This window comes from Leptopilina heterotoma, unplaced genomic scaffold (genome assembly GCF_015476425.1).
Source record: "Leptopilina heterotoma isolate Lh14 unplaced genomic scaffold, ASM1547642v1 Lhet_434, whole genome shotgun sequence".
Classification (NCBI taxonomy): Eukaryota; Metazoa; Arthropoda; class Insecta; order Hymenoptera; family Figitidae; genus Leptopilina; species Leptopilina heterotoma.
The window spans coordinates 59,708-80,632 of record NW_025111083.1 but is presented as its reverse complement, the minus strand read 5'-3'; the positions used below and the strand labels follow the sequence as shown (position 1 = coordinate 80,632).

The 20,925-nt window shown below is 28.2% G+C and overlaps 1 protein-coding gene across 6 annotated transcripts in view; it reads left to right on the top strand.

Annotated features, from left to right (window-relative positions):
* LOC122506798 (rho GTPase-activating protein gacZ-like) overlaps positions 1-19,515 on the top strand; it is a 46,150-nt gene extending 26,635 nt beyond the window's left edge. For 5 of the 6 annotated variants that reach the window (XM_043619122.1, XM_043619123.1, XM_043619125.1 and 2 more), the window contains 4 exons: positions 6,109-6,183; positions 9,102-9,182; positions 11,356-12,327; positions 18,390-19,515. In XM_043619122.1, coding sequence (XP_043475057.1) covers positions 6,109-6,183; positions 9,102-9,182; positions 11,356-12,327; positions 18,390-18,597 — 1,336 coding nt within the window. In that variant the 3' untranslated portion in view covers positions 18,598-19,515. The remainder of the gene's footprint in view (positions 1-6,108; positions 6,184-9,101; positions 9,183-11,355; positions 12,328-18,389) is intronic. The other variant, XM_043619121.1, reaches the window with a different exon arrangement.
* Positions 19,516-20,925: the final 1,410 nt, after the last annotated feature.

Genomic DNA, 20,925 nt, shown 5'->3' with positions numbered 1-20,925 from the left:
AGCCGTTTAAGCAATACAGCCACTAACTATCCTTGCCCCATCCTCCCCTATTATTTAAAACAAGAACCAAATTGCAACAATTTACTACAAAAATTTTACCAAAAAAAAAGATTGTCGCGTTTCATATTTACCTCTGATGTTCCATAATATTACCCATAATTTTCCCCTGTCGGTCTAATAAATTAAGAAATTTCAATCAGAATGTCAAAATCTTTAAAATTCAATAAATATGGATTTTTCCATCTTCCATTTTTTCATCATTTTTCTAACTTTTTTTTATAAATAGAATATTCTAATTTTCTCAAATACACTGCAAGCCCGATCAGCGGTCAGCTCCGGGGGTGCTCGACCGCTGATCGGGCGTAAACATATAGGACCGTACGAACTGTTTTATGATGGGGTACCATTACTTGACTACTGAATTTTTTTTTAAGAGGCCAAAGCGTCTTTAATGTATACGCTACTGCCACAACTTTTCGACTCCCTCATGGCCCCTCGCCCGCTCCATCTACAAACGACGTAAACAAGCGACCACTGATCGGGTGACCGCTGATCGGGCTTGCAGTGTATCTCAAATATTCTAATTTTTTAAAATTATTTACATAATAATTATATTAATTTATCAATAATAATAATAATAATAGAGTAGAACGGGGTGAAAAAGCCACATTTTTACATTTGACGCTATAAAATCTGAATTTAAAATCTTTTTCTCAAATTTCTAATTGGCATTGAAAGTTTAGTTATTACACGGAAAAAAAAAGTTCACGAATCTCTCGTGAACTAGTATATCACTTTTGGATGGGACACAAAATTCTTGAAAATCAACAAACACAGTTCGTCAAAATTTCATCAACTCCTTCACTAGAAACATAGTACTGTTTCCGAACTTTTCGTCAAAGTTAACGAAAAATTCGTGAACTTTTAAAAAATGCTAAAAACAAGAAAAAATAATTTCCAGACACTACTTTTTTATAGTATTTCACTTTATTTGATAACTTGACGCCTATTACGCACCCAACTACAAAGAATACACAATTTTATCGCCATTAAAATTCGTAATTCGCTTCACGAGATTCGAACCTAGTACCTATACCCTATAACATAATATTTCTAACAACTAACCGCCACGGCTAAATCTAGATACACTGTCCTTCGACAAACGAAACGATTAGCTTTGTCTGCTGTAAAACTCAGGACCGTGCAAAGTAGAAAAAGTCCCTTATCGTAACTTTTAATTCATTTTATGAATTATTTGTTTCACAAAGGAAATTAGCAAACAAAAATATTCACTAAGTAATAAAAAACACTGATTCTAAATAATAACTTTCATCAAAGAATTTTCCCGAATGTAAACACCGATGACACCGACTGAATGATGAATGCTTGATCAGCCATATTTGATGCGCATTACGAACTGCGCATACTACTGACACTCGCGAGTTCACGATTTTTTCGTGAACTTGTACCTCTACTTTTGACGAACTACTCTTCATTAACAGTTCATCAAAAATTCATTAACTTTGTTTCAGTTTTTCGTTGACGTTCGCCATTTCTAATCAAAAGTGAATGAAAATTTTGAAATTTTGTGTCCCATCCAAAAGTGATATACTAGTTCACGAGAGATTCGTGAACTTTTTTTTTCCGTGTAAGCTTGAATATTCTTAACAGAAATATTTTTTATTCCATGAAAGGACTAAGTTATAAGAGTTTTACGAAAGCACTGCAAGTGGCTTTTTTGTATCACCTGGTGGGGGTAAAAAGCCTCCTCGCGATTTTAGCAAAATATGTTATTAATTATGGTATTTTTAGTTTTCCTTTATTTATGTGACAAATAATCTTATGTTTAAAATATTTTAATAAATTTTAAAAAGCTTTTAACAAGAAAAATTGGATATTATGTTGTATACGTTTTGATATAGTTTTCTCCTTATATGTACTCTCTAAAACTGAATCAGTGAAATTTGACTGAGAATCAGTTACTATGACTTTAAGGATTACATTCTCATCACATATTTTGTTTGCTGATGATTGCGAGATTAAGTGGACTTAAATGTAAATTTTTAGTCTTGCTGATGAGAAATGTGAAATTATTTTCAATTACTAACTTTCTTCGCAGAAACATGATTTGCTGAAGAAGCTACAATATTTTTAAAATACTAGTATCAAGATTAAACTGTTGTTGAAATTGATAAAATCATACAATATCTTCATGCTTTTTTGCCCACCTTAATTATTTGCAAAATTGAAAAATAACCTTAGTTTTTAGGTGCTTTATATAAAGAGCTTAATGAACTAATAAGTATTTATTTCTTTATTACTTTTATTTATTTTTAAAAAACTACCCGAAAAGGGTATACATGAAAAAAAATTAAAAAGAATAATATTACATTAATAAGCTACATAATAAAACACGTAATTTATTGTTCTAAAATCTAAAAGTACATTAAACATCTTAAATTAAAGTATTATTATTATTATTATTATTATTATTATTATTATTATTATTATTATTATTATTATTATTATTATTATTATTATTATTATTATTATTATTATTATTATTATTATTATTATTATTATTATTATTATTATTATTATTATTATTATTATTATTATTATTATTATTATTATTATTATTATTATTATTATTATTATTATTATTATTATTATTATTATTATTACACTGTTCTTTAAGTAAAGAACTTCAATAACTTTCCCTGAAAAGTTTGCTTAAAAATGAAAAATCGCGATTTTTTAAGAAAAAATTTGGTCCTCAAATGGTTAAAAAAACGAAATTTGACTTTCTACTCTCTAAATTTGAATCAGCGAAAAGTCGCTGATTCACCAGCCCAGAGTATGCAGCTGATGAAACAGCGTATATACGCTGGAAAATCAGTGCATATACGCTGTTTTATCAGTGTATATACGCTATTTCATCAGCTGCATACTCTGGGCTGGTGAATCAGCGACTTTTCGCTGATTCAAATTTAGAGAGTATGAAAAAATATTATGGAGGAAAGTTGTTTGTATTTTCCTAATCTAAAGTAATATAAAGTTATAAAACTTTTGAAATTTGAAAAAATTGTATTTTCAAAATTTTGAAAGTACTGTAGTTTTTGTAGTTTTCGACGAAAATGGCTGGCTAACGAACTCGATCTGTATTTTAACAGTAACTTTGTACATGCAAAGTTGGAAGTTGATACAAAAAAGGATTTTAAAAGTATCGTGGCGACATGACACCATTGTGTAAAGACAGACACGAAGACAGACACTTTTTCTAGACCACATGTTTTTCGGATTCGATACCCCAAAACATCGAGATTTCATGAAATTAGCGAAAGTCAAATTACAACCAAAACTAATACTTTCTCATGTGATGAGAATGTAATTTCAGTTATTTTTAACTGATTTTCAGTGAAATTCCACTGATTCAAATCGCGAGAATAGAATCACTGATTCTCAGTTAAATTTCACTGATGTAGATTTAGAGAATACAAACATTTACTTTTATTACCCGTTCACTTAAAGCTTAAACAGGTTGTAATACACTATCGGCGGAAATTGTACGACCGCTAACACCTCGACCTATTAAAAAATACACCCGCACAAAAACACTGATAACTTTGTCAAAAATGAAGCTAGAGCCTTTTTTAAATTGCATTGAAGAGCTTATTAAATTTCCAATGAAATGCCACTATTTTAAGTTGTATTGCATAAATAGGAAGCGAGATATCATGTTATGAAGACAAAAAAATAATTATATTTTTTTCGGAATTTCTTACCCTGACTTTGACTTCTGGCAAAATTTAGAAAAGTTGATGAAAAAAATTGTTACTTTTACAGACTTTTATAGACTTATTCCTTGTAATCTAAGCTTTAAATAGAGACCAAAAACAGCAAAAAATATTAACGGGTTCCCGAGATATTACAAAAACAGTCGTACCAGTAAGAGTCGTCCCAGCAAGAGTCTACTTAGTAAAATTCATTTTCGACCCTGACTTTCACAACCACGCAATTGACTCAACGGCGAATTAGAGAAGTCGATGGTTGAAAATTTCGCTTCGGACGGTACAACTGTTTTTGTAATATCTCGGGAACCCGTTAATATTTTTTGCTGTTCTTGGTCTCTATTTAAAGCTTAGATTACAAGGAATAACTCTGTAAAAGTCTGTAAAAGTAACAATTTTTCCCATCAACTTTTCCAAATTTTGCCAGGAGTCAAAGTCAGGGTAAGAAATTTCGAAAAAATAATATAATATAATATAATATAATTATTTGTTTGTCTTCATAACATGATATCTCGCTTCCTATTTATGCAATACAACTTAAAATAGTGGCATTTCATTGGAAATTTAATAAGCTTTTCAATGCAATTTAAAAAAAGCATCTAGCTTTATTTTTGACGGAGTTATTACTGTTTTTGTGCGGGTGTGTTTTTTAATAGCTCGAGATGTTAGCGGTCGCACAATTTTCGCCGGTAGTGTATGTTCGAAAAGTTCATCGAAATATTGTACGCAGAGCAACTCAAAAATTAAAATTACAATAAAAACTATAGGGTAGAGTGGAGTAAAAAAGCCATGGTGTAAAAAAGCCATTTGAGTTTTATTTAAAAACTATTAAGCCGATTTATCAGCTGTTTAGAATATAAATACTATTAGGTAATACGCAACTTTTGAATCTAATTTGAATGTTGTACCTAGATTAATATTGTTTTTATTGTAATTTTAATTTTTTGTTGCTTTTTTGAAAAGATTTTGGTGAACTTTTCAAACATATTACAATTTGATTAAGTGAACGAATAATAAAAGTAAATGTTTGTACATAAGGAGAAAAGTATACCGAAAACGTATACAATGTTAATTTTTGGAAATTGAACTGAATTAACAATTTATTTTTGCTTTTTTTAATAACTGGTCTTGGGTGTAAAAAAGCCAGGGCAAAAAATCCATTGAATATTTTGTGAAATTCACTTGTTTTCTATTTAAACTAACCTTCTTATTTTACAAAATGTCTCGTGTTTATTTAATAAAATAAATTAAACACGACGAAAAAGTAGTTCAAAGTGCATTTAAAAAATAAACAATGAATAAACGGTTGCAACGAAATATGTTATCTGTGGTAAAACTTAAAGAGAACTTCTAAAAAAGGTATACGAAAAATTGGCAGTGCAAATGGAAAACAGGTAACCTTAATATAATTTTCAATTTTGCTTGCTAAAAACTCTTTCATAATTATTAGAATATTTTTCAAATAAGACTATTTGTCATATAAATAAAGGGAAACTATAAAAATACCTAAATTGATAACATGTTTTGCTAAAATCGTAGGGTGGCTTTTTCACCCCACCAGGTGGTGCAAAAAAGCCACTTACAGTGCTTTCGTAAAACTCTTATAACTTAGTCCTTTCATGAGATAAAAAATATTTCCGTCAAGAATTTTCAAGCTTAATAACTAAACTTTCAATAACAATTGGAAATTTGAGAAAAAAATTTTAAATACAGATTTTACAACATCAAAAGTAAAAATGTGGCTTTTTTACCCCACTCTACCCTATTACTATAGGTACAACATCCACATTAACTAGAATCACCTTGGCTTTTTCACCCGTTCTACTCCATCTTTTAAGAACGATTAAAATTCTAAGAATTTAATGATTTTACATGATATTTTATTATTGTTAAATTCAATTTTTCAATGATTAAATTACCTATTAATAAATTAATTTATATTATATTTATAAAGTAATTAGGGAAATTATTAGTTAATTAATAGTTAATAAATTAAATTAAATTATTAACTTTTTCTGTTAAAACAAAATTTAATCCTTGTAAATTAATATTTCATTTTCTTTCAATTTCAATGTAGCTGAACTTCTAATAGTGTAGTATGTTTTGTTTTCTTTGTGAATTTTTTATTAATTTTAAATAAAATTCTTTTTAAAGAATTTAAAATCGTTTATTTACTTGAAAGAAACTAAAGTAAATTCACAATATTTTAATATTTTATTTTCACTGTAAAGAATTAAAGTAAAAAATTTTGTATTTATAGTAAAAAAAAAATTTAACAAAAAGTTGAATTATAATTCTCTTGAAATTTATTTTTTAGACGGAAGCAAAATCAAAGTAATATCTCTATTCCAACCGGACCTCTAAAATCGAGACCTGTAGATCGAGCTAATAGGTGAGAAAAATAATTTTCATTTTCCTCTTCTTGCAAGTAGTTTAAGGCAAATTTTTTATCACAAAATTCAACAGTAGAGACTTATTATTGTAAATGATTAGACAATAGATTTACGATGCTCATGAGGAAAAGGGAAAAGATTGCAATTTTTTAAAATGAATTATCGATTAAAAACATGCTTTTTAAAACCTTCTCCTGATGTTCATCAGGCAGCAATCCTTAAATCTTATTTCCTTCTCCTTAGACCAGTTGCAGATCTCCTTCCTGATCCTTCAAGACCTCAAACCGCTCTCCTTTTCTCTCCAACAATTCAAATTATGTCACAGAAAGATCATCGAAAATACACAAAATCGAAGGACAATTATCTAACGAAATTTGCAACAAGAAATCTCACATGCCATCGATCAAATCTAAATTTAAGAAAATCGGAAAAATTCTATTCACTTTCAACAAAAAATTACCGTAACAATGAAAATTTAAAATTAAATAACAATGAATTTGGTTTAAAAGTTGAATCTTGTTCACTACGAAAAAATCAAATCACATGGAAGCAATTGTCTCGCGATAATGATGTTAATAATGCATTGAAATTAAATTTATCAACAGTAAAAAATGTAAAGGGAAATAATTCTGCCAATAAAATTTCATCGTCCGAAGAAATTGAAATTCCCTTGTGGATGAATCATGTACGAAAATTAGATCAAACTTATTTGATTTCTAACAATATAGATAAAACTTTGGCCAAAAATTTTTTCAATGATGTTGATGATGATGTGATAATTGATAATAGTTTTCTCATTAATAATGGAAATATTTCTGAAGAAAGTATGCCATTTGAAACAAGTGATTCGGAATTTTTAGATACCTCACGAACAATATCATTAGCAAGTCCTACGAAATTTACAAATAGTAATTCTATTTCTGAGAATGAAATTCTGCAATCATTTGGAGAAAATCAAACAGAATTAACGACAAGTGTTTTAGAAGAGCTGAAAATAGAAAATGATTTTTCCAAGGAATTTCAAATAGAAAACAAAGATTTAGAAGAGACAAATTTAGAAGTTGAGAAGAATTTTCTAGAAGAAGAGAAAAATTCACTTCAAGAAAATAATAATAATTTTGAATTCCCTATAAAAACAAAATATCAATTCGTTAAAGATTTTATTGAACCCATGACAAAAAGGAAAATAATCGAAAATTATGAGAATATAGAAGAAAATAATTTTTTTCCAAATGAGACTAATCCCGAAATTAATAAACTCGCAATTGAATTAAAACAAACAGTGAATAAATTAGAAAATGAAATTGAAAATAATTTTCAGTTCACTGACAAATTGAGAGCAAACGAAAGTGTTGAAAGTATAATAATGAGAACGAAAAATCTCAGAATAAACGATGACAGTGAAACAGAAAGAAAAGAATTTCAATATGTAAAGTTAGAAAATTCCCCACTTGAAGGAAAGTTGATTGAAAAAATTAAACAACAAGAATCAAATGATGATAAAAATCAAACGCTGGAAAATTTAGGAATCGAAGGAATTCGAACGCATCGAAAAAAGAAGAATTTCACGAAAAAACATTCTGATAAGAGACTCAAAATACTATTTAAATCAGAAATTCCTTTTCAAATTTCAACAAGTAATATTCAATTTTACGATCAATTTTTGAAATTGAAAAAGAAGAATCATAAAGAAACGAAATCAAATGACTTTTACTCAATAAAAGAAAGAAATTTGGTTGATAATAGGAAAGATGATTGTAGATTATCAAAAATTGAAAGAAAAATACAATGTAATATCGACCTTCTACAAAGTAGTACAGATTCATTAATATCGTCCTTAGAGGAAAATGAAAGAAATTTCAATTCTGATTATTGTATTAATGAAACTTATATTATTGAAGAAATTCAGAAACCTAGGAAGGACGGTGAAAAATATACTTTGCTTCCAATTTTAGAGAATTCCATAAATTTGCCAAATAATACAAAGAAAATAAATTTTCACGAGAAATCATTTTGGAAGCGAATTTCGAGAATTCCTCTTCATCGATTAATAGAATCGGGGAAAATTGAAGATTTTAGAGAAAGAAAAATTGAGAAAAGAAATCCTGGACATTACAATTTGCCTATTGTTGCCGAAAAATCGAGGTAGTTCAATTTAGTAGATTTCTTTTCAAATTTATAATGAAGAAGTTGTTTCCAAAATTGAGGACAAAATATTGTTAATTACAATTCACTGAGAAAAAAGAGGGCGCGTTGCAGCACATTTTCGATTCATGTTGCGCGACTCAACCCTGTGTTCTGCTAGACACTTTTCTGGGGCGTGCAGCGGACCCCTGAGTCGAGGCGAGCTGTATTTGAAGCGTATTACACGCTCTTTGGGGCGTGCTGCACGCCCCAGAAAGTGTGTAGAAGAATTCAGGGTTGAGTCGCGCAACATGAATCGAAAATGTGCTGTAACGCGCCCTCTTTTTTCTCAGTGAATGTTTAAATTAAAAACTAATTGTATTTTTTATTTTTGTCATAATTCAGGTTTAAAGTTATTCGGATTCTGCTTACAATATTTTAAAATTGTGCAAAATTTTGAAAATATTTTTGGAGAAATAATTTTTCTTAATTGAAAATTTATTTATATAAAGAATTGAAAATCAATTGTAAATTAAAAAAATTAAAATCTATTACAACTTGATTGAAAATATTAAAAAATGTTAATGTTTAAATTAAATTAAAAGATATTTAATAATTTGAAAAATTTTGGAAGTAACTCAAAACTTTTTGAAATCTATATTAGAAAATAATTTATTGTACTTGAAATTTTGTCCTTACAACTATTAGTACTTAAGCCTTTTTCCATAATGATCATCAAACGTTTTAGAAAAAAAATGTTTAGAAACGTTTGATTTAAAAGAATCCTTTATAGGTGCATTCTTCCGGATCGTCCTGCTTGGAACAATTATGTCCGGAAGCATCCGGATTTTTTTATGGTTCTTAAGGGTAGAACGTAAGTTCAAAGTCGCGTTGAATGTTCCTATATCGACATTTGTTTTGAATGTCGTCTTTGAAAATGCACCAAGTGTTACAAATACTTATTCAATTCACAATAGCAACAATTATTATTTTTATATTGTATATAATTATGAATTTGTTTTGTCTTTGTTGCACCTGTTTTTAAATTATGAGGCATGCAACACAATTACTCGTTCACACAAATATTTGCATTCGTGAGAATGCAAGAATGAAAAGAATTATATTTCTTTTAACTGTTATTTCTCTTGTCTAATTAACAAACTTGAAAATTAAATTGGCAAGCACAAGATTTTCATTTATAAAAATTTAGACTTTTAATTGCAAAAAGTACTTAAAAGAAAATATTTTAAATTCTTACAAAGGCCGTAGCAGTATAAGCATGTAAAAAGTGCCCCCTCTTGGATTGGGTCCATATTTAGGGAATAATTTTGACCTATTATGAGACTTATTTTCACCAAGTTTCAACTCGAAAAAAAAATTTTGTTTTTGAGTTATACAATTTTTTTGAAAAATTCAAAAAAATTCAAAAATTTTTTTTCCCTCCAAAATGGTTGAACCGATTTTCATGAAAAAATTTTTTTTGTACAATACAATATGAACAGTTAATAAAAAAAAATTTTCGACCAAATTCTAACAAAGAAAGTCAGTAAAAAGTCAGTAAAAAAAAATTTTTTTTTAATTTTTTTTTAAAAAACATTTTTTTTTATTGAAATTTTTTTTGCACCAGCGCCATTTTTTTTCTATAAAATAATAGTCATTTCAAGAGTAACATATATTTTTTGCAAGATGATTGAAAGGGTACTTCATACTTTAAAAAATAAAAAACCGATTTTTGGCCCCTAAATAGTACAGTTTTCTATATAAACGAGGGGCCAACATGTTTTAAAATTACATTAAAAATTAATTAACACACTTATGCCGGTACTGGACCAGTACCTAGCCGGTTGTGCAGCCGGTAATAAACCGGCACTAAATGCCTTCCAACAATAACCGGGCCAGTACCGCCCCGGTGGATTATTCGGTACCGGCCCGGTACGTATGCCGGATACCTGCCGCAACCATTTTGGAGGGAAAAAAAATTTTTGAATTTTTTTGAATTTTTCAAAAAAATTGTATAACTCAAAAACAAAATTTTTTTTCGAGTTGAAACTTGGTGAAAATAAGTCTCATAATAGGTCAAAATTATTCCCTACACAGGAAAAAAAAAGTCTGACTCCGTTTACACCTTAAATTCAGCCCATGTATTTCACATAAGTCTGTCCTTGTTTAACGGGGCTGACTCCGTTTACACCTTAAATTCAGCCTCAAAAATAGGCTGAAAGTAAAACTTTTTTTTTTAGTGTGTAAATATGGACCCAATCCAAGAGGGGGCACTTTTTACATGCTTATACTGCTACGGCCTTTCAATTCATATAATTTATAAATATTCAATTCTTTGTAACAAAGAGGTTTTAAATCTTTTAGTCACAAGAATTTAAATTCATTTAACTTCATTTAAATAAATAACCTAAATTATTCAAATTTTTTTATTCTTTTACTATCAGTTATTCCAGTTTTTCAAATTTCCTAAATTCCGATATTTTTTATTGAAAACTTAAATATTTTAATTCTTTGTATTAAACAAATTTGAAATATAGCTAATTTAACAAATCGGCAACTTTTCAGTCATACACTGCAAGCCCGATCAGCGGTCACCCGATCAGTGGTCGCTTGTTTACGTCGTTTGTAGATGGAGCGGGCGAGGGGCCATGAGGGAGTCGAAAAGTTGTGGCAGTAGCGTATACATTAAAGACGCTTTGGCCTCTTAAAAAAAAATTCAGTAGTCAAGTAATGGTACCCCATCATAAAACAGTTCGTACGGTCCTATATGTTTACGCCCGATCAGCGGTCGAGCACCCCCGGAGCTGACCGCTGATCGGGCTTGCAGTGTACTAATATTTCTTCAAAGCAAAAAGGAAGAGCCCAAAAATTGGAAAATTTTGTTATCAAACGAATTTGATCTAAAAGATCTTTTTTTCAATGAATTCTTAATATTGTTTATAAAATTGTATGTTATTTTAATTGGCGACAATATCAGTGAGTTTTTAAAAAAGGTTTTTCTTTGAAGTTGACTTTGAAAAGAATGACATGTATATTTTTGTTTCCAGCTGCGGTAATAAAACGTACGATCCTTTTCTCATGGCCGAGCAACAAATGCAGGACCTCTTATCAGACACGAGCGATCAATTTTCAACAGACGGACAGTCAAATCATAAAAATTCCTCTGTATTTCCTCTCACACATTCGTCCGCATTTGTAACATATCCCTCTCAGTCATTAACCAATTCTGCCATTCTCGAGTCCTCGAAGAAACGCGGTTCCGTATTAGCGCCACCCACCGAATTCGATGATCTCACCTCGGAATTATCAAGTGACTGCACCGAAACAAATTCCGAGCACTTTGTTAACGATAAAATAATTAGTAATTCGACTATTAAAGAGAAAACACAAAATCCCGAACACATCCTAAGTCGCAGAGTCATTATCGACAAATCGAAAGCCCTTGGAATTGATGATTCCTTGTCTTCTTCCATTGATAAGACGCGAAAAATACTCGACAAAATTTCAACACAAAAAATTGTACGTCCCATGGTGAATAGATCACACTCGGTTCGTTCAGTGTCGGCGCAAAAAATTCCCGAGCGCAAAAATTCCTCCTCGTCATCGTCGGATAGTTTGAAAAATAATTTTAAATATTCGAAAAATTCCAATTTAAATTACGCTGACAGGAGTAATAATAATAAGAATAATTTTAATGATATTAGTAAAAATAGAAGTAGTAGTTATACGAGTACATTGAATGGAAGTAATTTGAGTTTAAATTCGTGTGTTTCATCTGATATCGATATGAAACGTTCGAATTCAATGTTTGATGAATTGATGAGCTCCTTTGAGGAGGACAATTCAACGATACTTCCATCCTTAAAGTCCTTTCTTAAAAGTGATCCTTTATCCATGTCTAGTCCGATCCAGAGCAATGTCAAACGAAATGGTCAAATCAGCGATGATGAATTGTCCTCGATCGATAGTTTCAAGAGGCAGGATCACGGTAAACTTAGTGCGGATTCTGCTTACAGCAGGTGAGATACTTTGCATTATATTTTTTAAGAGAACAAAATTCGAACGAAGCTTTCTGGAAATTAAATTTTGAAGCTAAATTTTCTTTTCGTTTGAAAACATTCATTTTGGTTTTAACCAGCTCATCTTTGTGACACCGAGCTTAAGGCAGGGCATTTTTTACCCTGCAATGATTTTTTATTTGCATATTAAAAAAACCTTGAAATCATGGGAATTTTTTACTATAATAATTTTATGTTGCCTAGTAATCTAATTTACTAATGTTAGGTAAATAAATTTTTCATTTGTTTAAACAATTTATTATTGATTTTATATAGAGCTGTGCAAAATTCGAACCGAACCGAGTTTAGTTCGGTTTTGGGGCGCCGAAATGTCGAATGTCGAATATTCGACATCCGAACTGGGCTAGTTCGAATGTCGAATATTCGACGTTCGAACTGAGCGACTGAAATGTCGAATTTTAGAATTCGACATTTTAGCGTACCAAAACCGAACAAAACTCGGTTCGGTTCGAATTTTGTAGTAACTCGAATGTCGAATATTCGACATCCGAACTGGGATAGTTCGAATGTCGAATATTCGACATTCGAACTGGGCTAGTTCGAACAGTTTGGTTCGAATTATTTTGCACAGCTCTTATTTTTATATAATTTTCAAATAAAACAAGGAATCAACATATCTCTATAAAACAATTAACTTTTCTTATTACTATACATATAGTATTAAATTAATAATTCAGATAAGAAATGCATAGTTAAACTGCTTACAACTACTGCATAAAATTTTTTAAATAAACAATTGTTGTTATTTATTAACTTTTTTTCTATTTCCCCTTAAAAGGTGCAGTTTTTTATAATTTTGCAATTTTCGGACCTACTTATAAAAACCGATGAATGTTAAATGTCAAATCGCTATTTTAGAAATTGTTTAAACAAATAATTGTTGTTATTTATTAACTTTTTTCTTTTGCACCTAGAAAGATGCAGCTTTTTCTAATTTTGCAATTTTTGGATTAACTTATAATAACCGATAAATATAACATGTCAAATCTCTATTTAATAAATGACAATTGTATGTTTAAATAATTTCTAAAACAGCGATTTTACATTTAACATTATCGGTTATTATAAGTAGGGTGATGTGGGGTGATGTGCAACGTTTTTTTTCGTTGGACGAAAAACATGTCAAATAATTAAATTTTTAAACACTTCAAAATTGAATGACTTAGAGGCATTATAATAGAATATTCCTGCGTTATTAGATTTTCAGAATTTTAAATTTTTCTTACAAATTTTTCGCTTTTACAAAAACGTCTGTTTTTGCATTTTCCAAAAAAGTTGGGGTGATGTGCAACACCAGTAAAATTCAGGTATGTAATGCATAAATATCGATGAAAATCTCTTTAATTATTAATTTTAGGCATTTTCAATGCAAACTAATCGAAATCTGCCAAAAAAAAATTTACTAAAGTATAGTTGACCTTTAAAAAATGGAGATTTCACCAAAGAAAAAAAAATTTTTTTTGTTTAATTTTTTATTTATTCATGACTGAATAAGGAATAAAATTAAAGGAAAATAACTAAACATTTTTTATTCATCATGTGAATCGCAGTTATGTCACGTAAAAAGTAGTTACGGCCACCCCAAAAAAAAGTGTTGCACATCACCCCAAATATGATATTTTGCGAAAAATGTTTTGTACGCAATACAATGTAATGGAAACACAAAATATAAACAGATATTTAAAAACACTTAAAAAACCAACAATAAACACATTCTTATCTATAAAATAAATTAAAACCCTTCACGAAACGACTAGAAACGTAAAGCGCGAGAAATATTTCCTTCTCGAGAAATTTAAGTCAACTTTCGTACAGCAAACCTAGCTGCGAGCTGTCTCGTGAGTTTTATATCAAAAACAAGCTAATGAGAACACAAACAAATGGCAATACTTGGCTCTGTTCAATATCGAACTGTAGATCAGAAATCGGCGGTGTTCCACATCCCCCCATGTTTCACATCACCCCACATTACCCTAGGTCCAAAAATTGCAAAATTAGAAAAAACTGCATCTTTCTATGTGTAATGGGTAAAAAGTTAATATATAACAACAATTAATTGTTTAAACAATGTTAAATAATAAGTATAGCAAATTTAATTTTATATTTTATTTATTGATTTAACATTAAATAATACCAATAAAAGCAGCCAAATTTATATAGAAATTTGCTTTTCTCCATTTTGTTTTTAAAATTGTTATAAATTAGCAATAATAAATTGTTTAAACAAATGAAAAGTTCGTTGTAATAATACTAAAATACATTATTTATCCTTAGTAGACAATAATAGTGAAGTACTTTCATGGTTCCACTTTTCTTTACATTATACCCAGGTAAAAATGATTCGTATGAAATTTATACGAATTTCGTTCAGACATCCGGCCAGATTGGTATGAAATTACTAGTGAAATTCGTGTGGCGTTTGAAACGTTTTTTTGCACGAATATTCGTGCGAATAGTACCCGGATTTTTTAAAATGGATTTTCAAAAAATATTTTTGTTCGGAAATCCGTATGGAAATTCGCACGGAAATTCTTTTTACAATTTCTTCAAAAATTTTCGGCCAAATTTTCTTACGAATTTCTTACGAAATTCAAGCGAATTACGAACGGATTTATTTTGGAAAATTTTTATAAAATTCTGCTCAGAAATTCGTATGGAATTCCGCACGAAAATTTTTGAAGGAATTTTTAGCTGACATTTCGTGCGGAATTCCATGCGAATTTCCGAGCAAAAATTTTCCAAAAGAAATCCATTTATAATTCGCTCGAATTTCATACGAATTTCGTATGGAAATTTCGCCGAAAATGTTTGAAGAAATTTTTTAGCTGACATTTCGTGCGGAATTCCATACGAATTTCCGAGAAGAATTTTATAAAAATTTTCCAAAATAAATCTGTTCGTAATTCGCTTGAATTTCATACGAAATTCGTAAGGAAATTTGGCCAAAAATGTTTGAAGAAATTGTCAAAAGAATTACCGTGCGAATTTCGTACGAATCATTTTTACCTGGGTACAAAAAACAATACTCTTGGTATGTTTTATAGTCAGCGTAGATATATTGACAATAGTTATAAATAAACAATAATAGGATGTATTTTAAAAGAAAATTTTTTTATTCCTTACTTATTTGTTACCGTATCCAGAGCAGCTATTAAAAATTACAGTTAAATTCAGCATTACAAACTCGAATTATCGAGGAATGAATATTACAAAATTTTTGAATAATTTAAATTTTGTAAAATTGAATTGAAAATAATTTAATTTTTTTCAAGTATTTTATTACAATTCTTGAAAACCAACTTTTGAAGAATTTTAATTGCAACTTTGGAAAATAATTGAATTCTCAAAAATTTAAATAAAAACTCTCTAAGTGTAAATTTAAAAATGAAAATTAATGAAAATTATCTTCTAAAAATTATATTAAATTATTTTTGAGAAAAGTAATTTTTAGAATTTTTTCATTCTAAATTTTTAAAATTGAATTATTTTCAATATTTTCAATTATACAGTAGAATTCTAATTATCCGGATTCCAATTATCCGGACGTCCGATTAACCGGATTGTCGATTTAAAGAAAAACAGTTCTGCGGTTTTGAAATTTGCTTCTGATTTGGAATGTACGAATAGAAACCCGCCCAGAAAAGTTATGAAAACCTCTCAAAATAAGGAATTTGAGGCGTCAATGTTTAAATGGTTTTTGCAGCAGCGTTTTAAATAGCAGATTGAAATCTTATTACTCAAAATATATAAGGGTGATTCTCCATGAAACCGATAATTTGGTTATTGTTATTTTAGAATTTTTTTTCAATAAAAATAAAAATCATAATGTAAATTTTAAGTATGATAGTCAAGAATAAAATATCTGTTATGGGCCGGACAAATTGTTTGTAATTTTTGTATTTTTTAAACAAAGTAACTGTTCATGCATCCATGTACCATAATTAGTTGCCATAATTTTGTTGTACTAACAAAATTGATAGTTGAACTTATATGAACGTTTTTTGTTTAATTCAGGATTTAAAAATCTAATTCAGGAAATATATGCAGTAATTTATGGTAATTTATAAAAATTGTGAGGTAATTTATAATATTATTACAAAACATAATTCAAGATTAGAAAAACTAATGCAGGTTTATAGTAATTTATGCGGTAATTTATAAATTTTTTGAGGTAAATAAATTTTTTTGAGTAAATAAAAGAAAATTTTAAAAACTAATTTTGGAAATTTATGGAAATTTATAGGGTAATTTATGGAAATTTATGTGGTAATGTATGAAAATTTATGGAAATATATGTTGTAATTTTATAAATTATTTTAAATCATTTATCGTAATTTATTAACATAATTTAAATGAAAATCAATTCTTAGTAACTTTCAGAAATTTGTACGTTAATTTATGAAAATTTATAAAGTAATTAATGTCAAAACTTACTAAAATTATGACAGTCAAAGTAACTTTTATTTGTATAATTTTATTTGGAAACAATTACAAAAATTGTTGTAATTGTACACTTGTTTAAATCACAAGTTCAATGAAAGACAAAAAAGGCTTCACCATGACGCAAAATAAATACTGTTTTTTTAAAATAAATTATTAGCAATTTTCAATCGGTTTCATATTCCTGTCTTTTATATTTACTGAAATAATACGACTATACATTATTTACTAAAAAAAATTTTTTTTTTTGATTTATTATTAAATATGTGAAGGCTTCACCATGACGATTTTGTGATTCCCTGCACAAAGTTGACGCTTTAAACGTAAAAAAATGAAAAAAAAGTATAACATTTTTTTCTATTGTAGTGAAACACTTGAGGGAACTGAATTGTTGCTTGTACTAAAGAATACCGAAATTCTGATTTTATTTTTCTGAAATATTTCAATTTTTTAAAAAGGCTTCACCATGACGCACGAAACTGGGAACAAGAAATAACATCAGAAAGAAATATAAAAAATAATTTTTTTTACAACCAATTTTACTTTTTAATTTTACACACTTAGATATTAAAAAAATGTTATCAATCATTATTTTTATTTGAGAATTTTGCTAAAAATATTTATTTTTGTTTTGTAACTGACCCTGGAGACAGGCTATAGGTTTTTGTTTGTAATCACCAGAGTTACTTTTTCACGTTGGATTAATTACCATATGTGCAATCTGTTTCTTAAAAAACACTAGGGACATGAAATTGTCGGTTTCGTGGAGAATCACCCATAAATCTTATGCTCATTTCGATTATCCGGATCGGGTCTGGTCCCAATTGATCCGGATAATTGGAATTCTACTGTACATATGTCCCACAATTCTTTGTCCCTTGAAGTCGATTCAAGGCTTGTAAATATAATTAAAAAAATATTTTTTTCTTTTCAATTCTCTAAATACTAATCAAAAGAAAATAATTTGATAATTTTTAGTTATGTATAAATACAATGAATTTTAATTTATTATTGAATTAGTTTCAGTATTTTTCTTTTCTTTTTTGTTCAATTTTATTCTTAACTTAAAAATGGATATTCCATTTCGCAATTGTGTTTGTTGTCTTCACTAATTAAATATCTTTTTAGTCCTATATTTCTAAAAGTTAAGCGGTTTCTATTTCTGTATATTCTTGAAATACGATTCTTCCTTTAATTCCTTTTTTTTCTCGTTTTTCTTCTTCTTCTGAAGTGCTCTTCTATTTTTCCATAAACCAGTGAGTTATGTACAAATTAATACATAAATCCCAAGAGGAAGTCAAGAATTTTAAATTTCTCTTGTTTTGCTTTTATTTTAACCATTTTAAACGAGAAATAGATTTTAAATTTAAACGTATTTTAACTTTATTCTAATTTTAATTATTTTTATTGTTATAATTTATAATTTTTTAAACATCCAATTTTTCTAATTACTTTGTTGCTAGTTTGTTGAGTAATTATTGTCCTGTAATTTTGTTTACGTCTGTTTGTATTATCTATTGTCTTGCATGCCTAAAGTGTCTTTCTTAATTTGTTCCCTTCAGTTTAAACCGAAAATATTACAACAATGGACGCAGCTCAAGTGACATGGCGAGTCGTCTCGATGAAGATCCACCAGCTCGGTATCGTGAGGGCGATTCACGATTTCTCAGCAAGAGCAAAATGTCCAAATTCTGTCACGAGTGTGGCTCTAGATTTCCAGAAAGTGCCAAGTTTTGTTGCGAATGTGGTATCAAAAGGCTTACCCTGTAAATCGTTTTACAGGAAGACAAAAAGAAAATACTTTTATATCTTTGATAAAGAAACAATTTTTTTCTCACAAACTCGAGAATTTTTATAATGAAAAAAAGCATTTAGTACTATCGAGAAAATTAAACAAAAATCAGAAAAAATTAATATTTCATATTAACGATAAATAATTACGTAACTTTATACCAAAAGGTCTTATAATTATTTTTAAAAAAATGTATATTTCAGTTTGAAACATTTTTCCAAAATTTCTAGAAAAAAATGTTTATTTAAACAACAAAAATCTGTGATTGAATTTTACTTTTTTTCTTTCAACTTTCAAAGACGTCAAAGTTTACCAGTTAATCTTTAGAATTTGACGAGTAACAAATTTTACAATTTGAAATCATAAATTGTAATTATTATTCATAATAATTAATGCGAGAGAATTGTTGACTTTGAAAAAAATGTAGTTCTAAAACAAGCAATTTCTTCCTTTCCTAATGAAAAAAACCCACATTGTTCTGAAAAAGAATTGAATGCAAAATATTAAAATTCACATACCTAATGATAATTTTTTTAAAGACGTCTTCGAAAAATTGACAAAGTGTAGAGTGATTGCTTATTTTACAATTGTTAATTTTGTTATTGCCCGCAGTATAAATGTGTTTGTATAATGAAGTTTGTTTTATTAAATATTTTAAACTATTTAATGACTGATGGGTCTTATATTTTGTAGTTTGCCTTTAAAAGTTTCGTCAAAAGGCAAATTTCTGTATTTCAATAGTATATTGTAATAACTTTTTGTAATGATTTTTTATAAAGCAGCACAAAAGTCATACGTTCATCAAAGTCGATTTTTTTCGTTCTAGCTAAAAAAAATAGAATTTTATTTGCCATTCAAAATTTTTACTATGAACTAAAATTTAATTTTACTTTATTCCTTTACAAAAAGGGAATTGAATTTAAAATTATATTTTGAAATTTAAAAGTAGGTAACATTTAAAAAAGATTGATATTTAAATTTTCAATTGTTTTAAAAATAATTTATTAAGTTAATGAAAAAAATTGTTTTAAAGAATTGGAAAAATTTTAACGAACAAAGAAATCGATTTTCAGTGATGATAATTTTTTTTTAGATTTAAGGTGGGAGACTGGTAAATGAAATAACGATTTTTTCTGCAATATTACTGAAACATTTTAAAAACGTATTTTGCAGTCTTTTTTTTATTTTCTAACTAGAGTTAAAGATGTAATTATGTTTACGTTTCTTCGAATGTGTTTTTGTTGATTCGTCATCATTACCTACTTATGTTTTTGATAACAAAATAATTATTAACGTTGCGATTTTTAACTTGTATTTTTAAATATGTCATCGGTTTTTTCCATAGAAATTCTTAATCGGAAACCATAACAAGACTGATCTGGAACAAAAGTTTTCATTCATTTAGCTTTATTTTCATTTAGCGATCAGTGCCATAACTAAAATCTGAAAATTTTATTTTGTTAAAATTTATTTTTATTTGCACAGGGATAAAATCTGGAAGAACTGATTACTGTGTGTAGAATAAAAAATTAAATTTCAGATCTCTGATTGCTTTCTTTGCTCAGCACTCAGTACTGTGTAGAAAGTAATATTATTACTTTTCAAATAGGAATAATAATGATTTCTCAAAATTAATTAACAAAAGAATGTTTATTTTTTTATTAATAATTTCGAAAAAGTACTGAGAGCTTCAGTACGGACAGCATTCAGAGCATTCAGAGATTTCAATTTTAATCTTTCAATCCACACAGTAATCACTGCTATAAAAAGTACTCAGTGTTTCTAGATATTTTTCGTGCATTTGAAAACTAAAATTTACCGATTAATTTATTTTATTTTGTAAGAGATGAATAATTTATTGAATTTGTCAAGTTCACTTTTAAAGTAATTTTAAGTTAAAAGAAAAGAAAGAGAATTAATATGTTAGAAAAGAATTCTATTTGTTCATATAAAATTTGTTAAGTTTACTGTTAATTTTAGTGATAAATAAAATAGTTTTAAGGTTTTTTATCGCGTTATTATTATTTAATTATAATATTTAATTTGATTTTTTAACCAACTGTTAGACTGCGTTAAAATATATTTTAGTTATGGTTCTGCTTTTAATAAATCATGAGGTGTACAGTGAGCACGTGGCATTTGAGGTTTTGTTTTCACTCTCCGGTTTCCCTTGTACCAAAGAAGAAAATCAGAAAACAAAAGAAAAAACAAATCTAATCATTGCTTTTTGAATCGCAAATCCTTTGCCATATACATGAAATATTGAAAAAAAATAATTATACAAAAAAAATGAACGAACTAATATA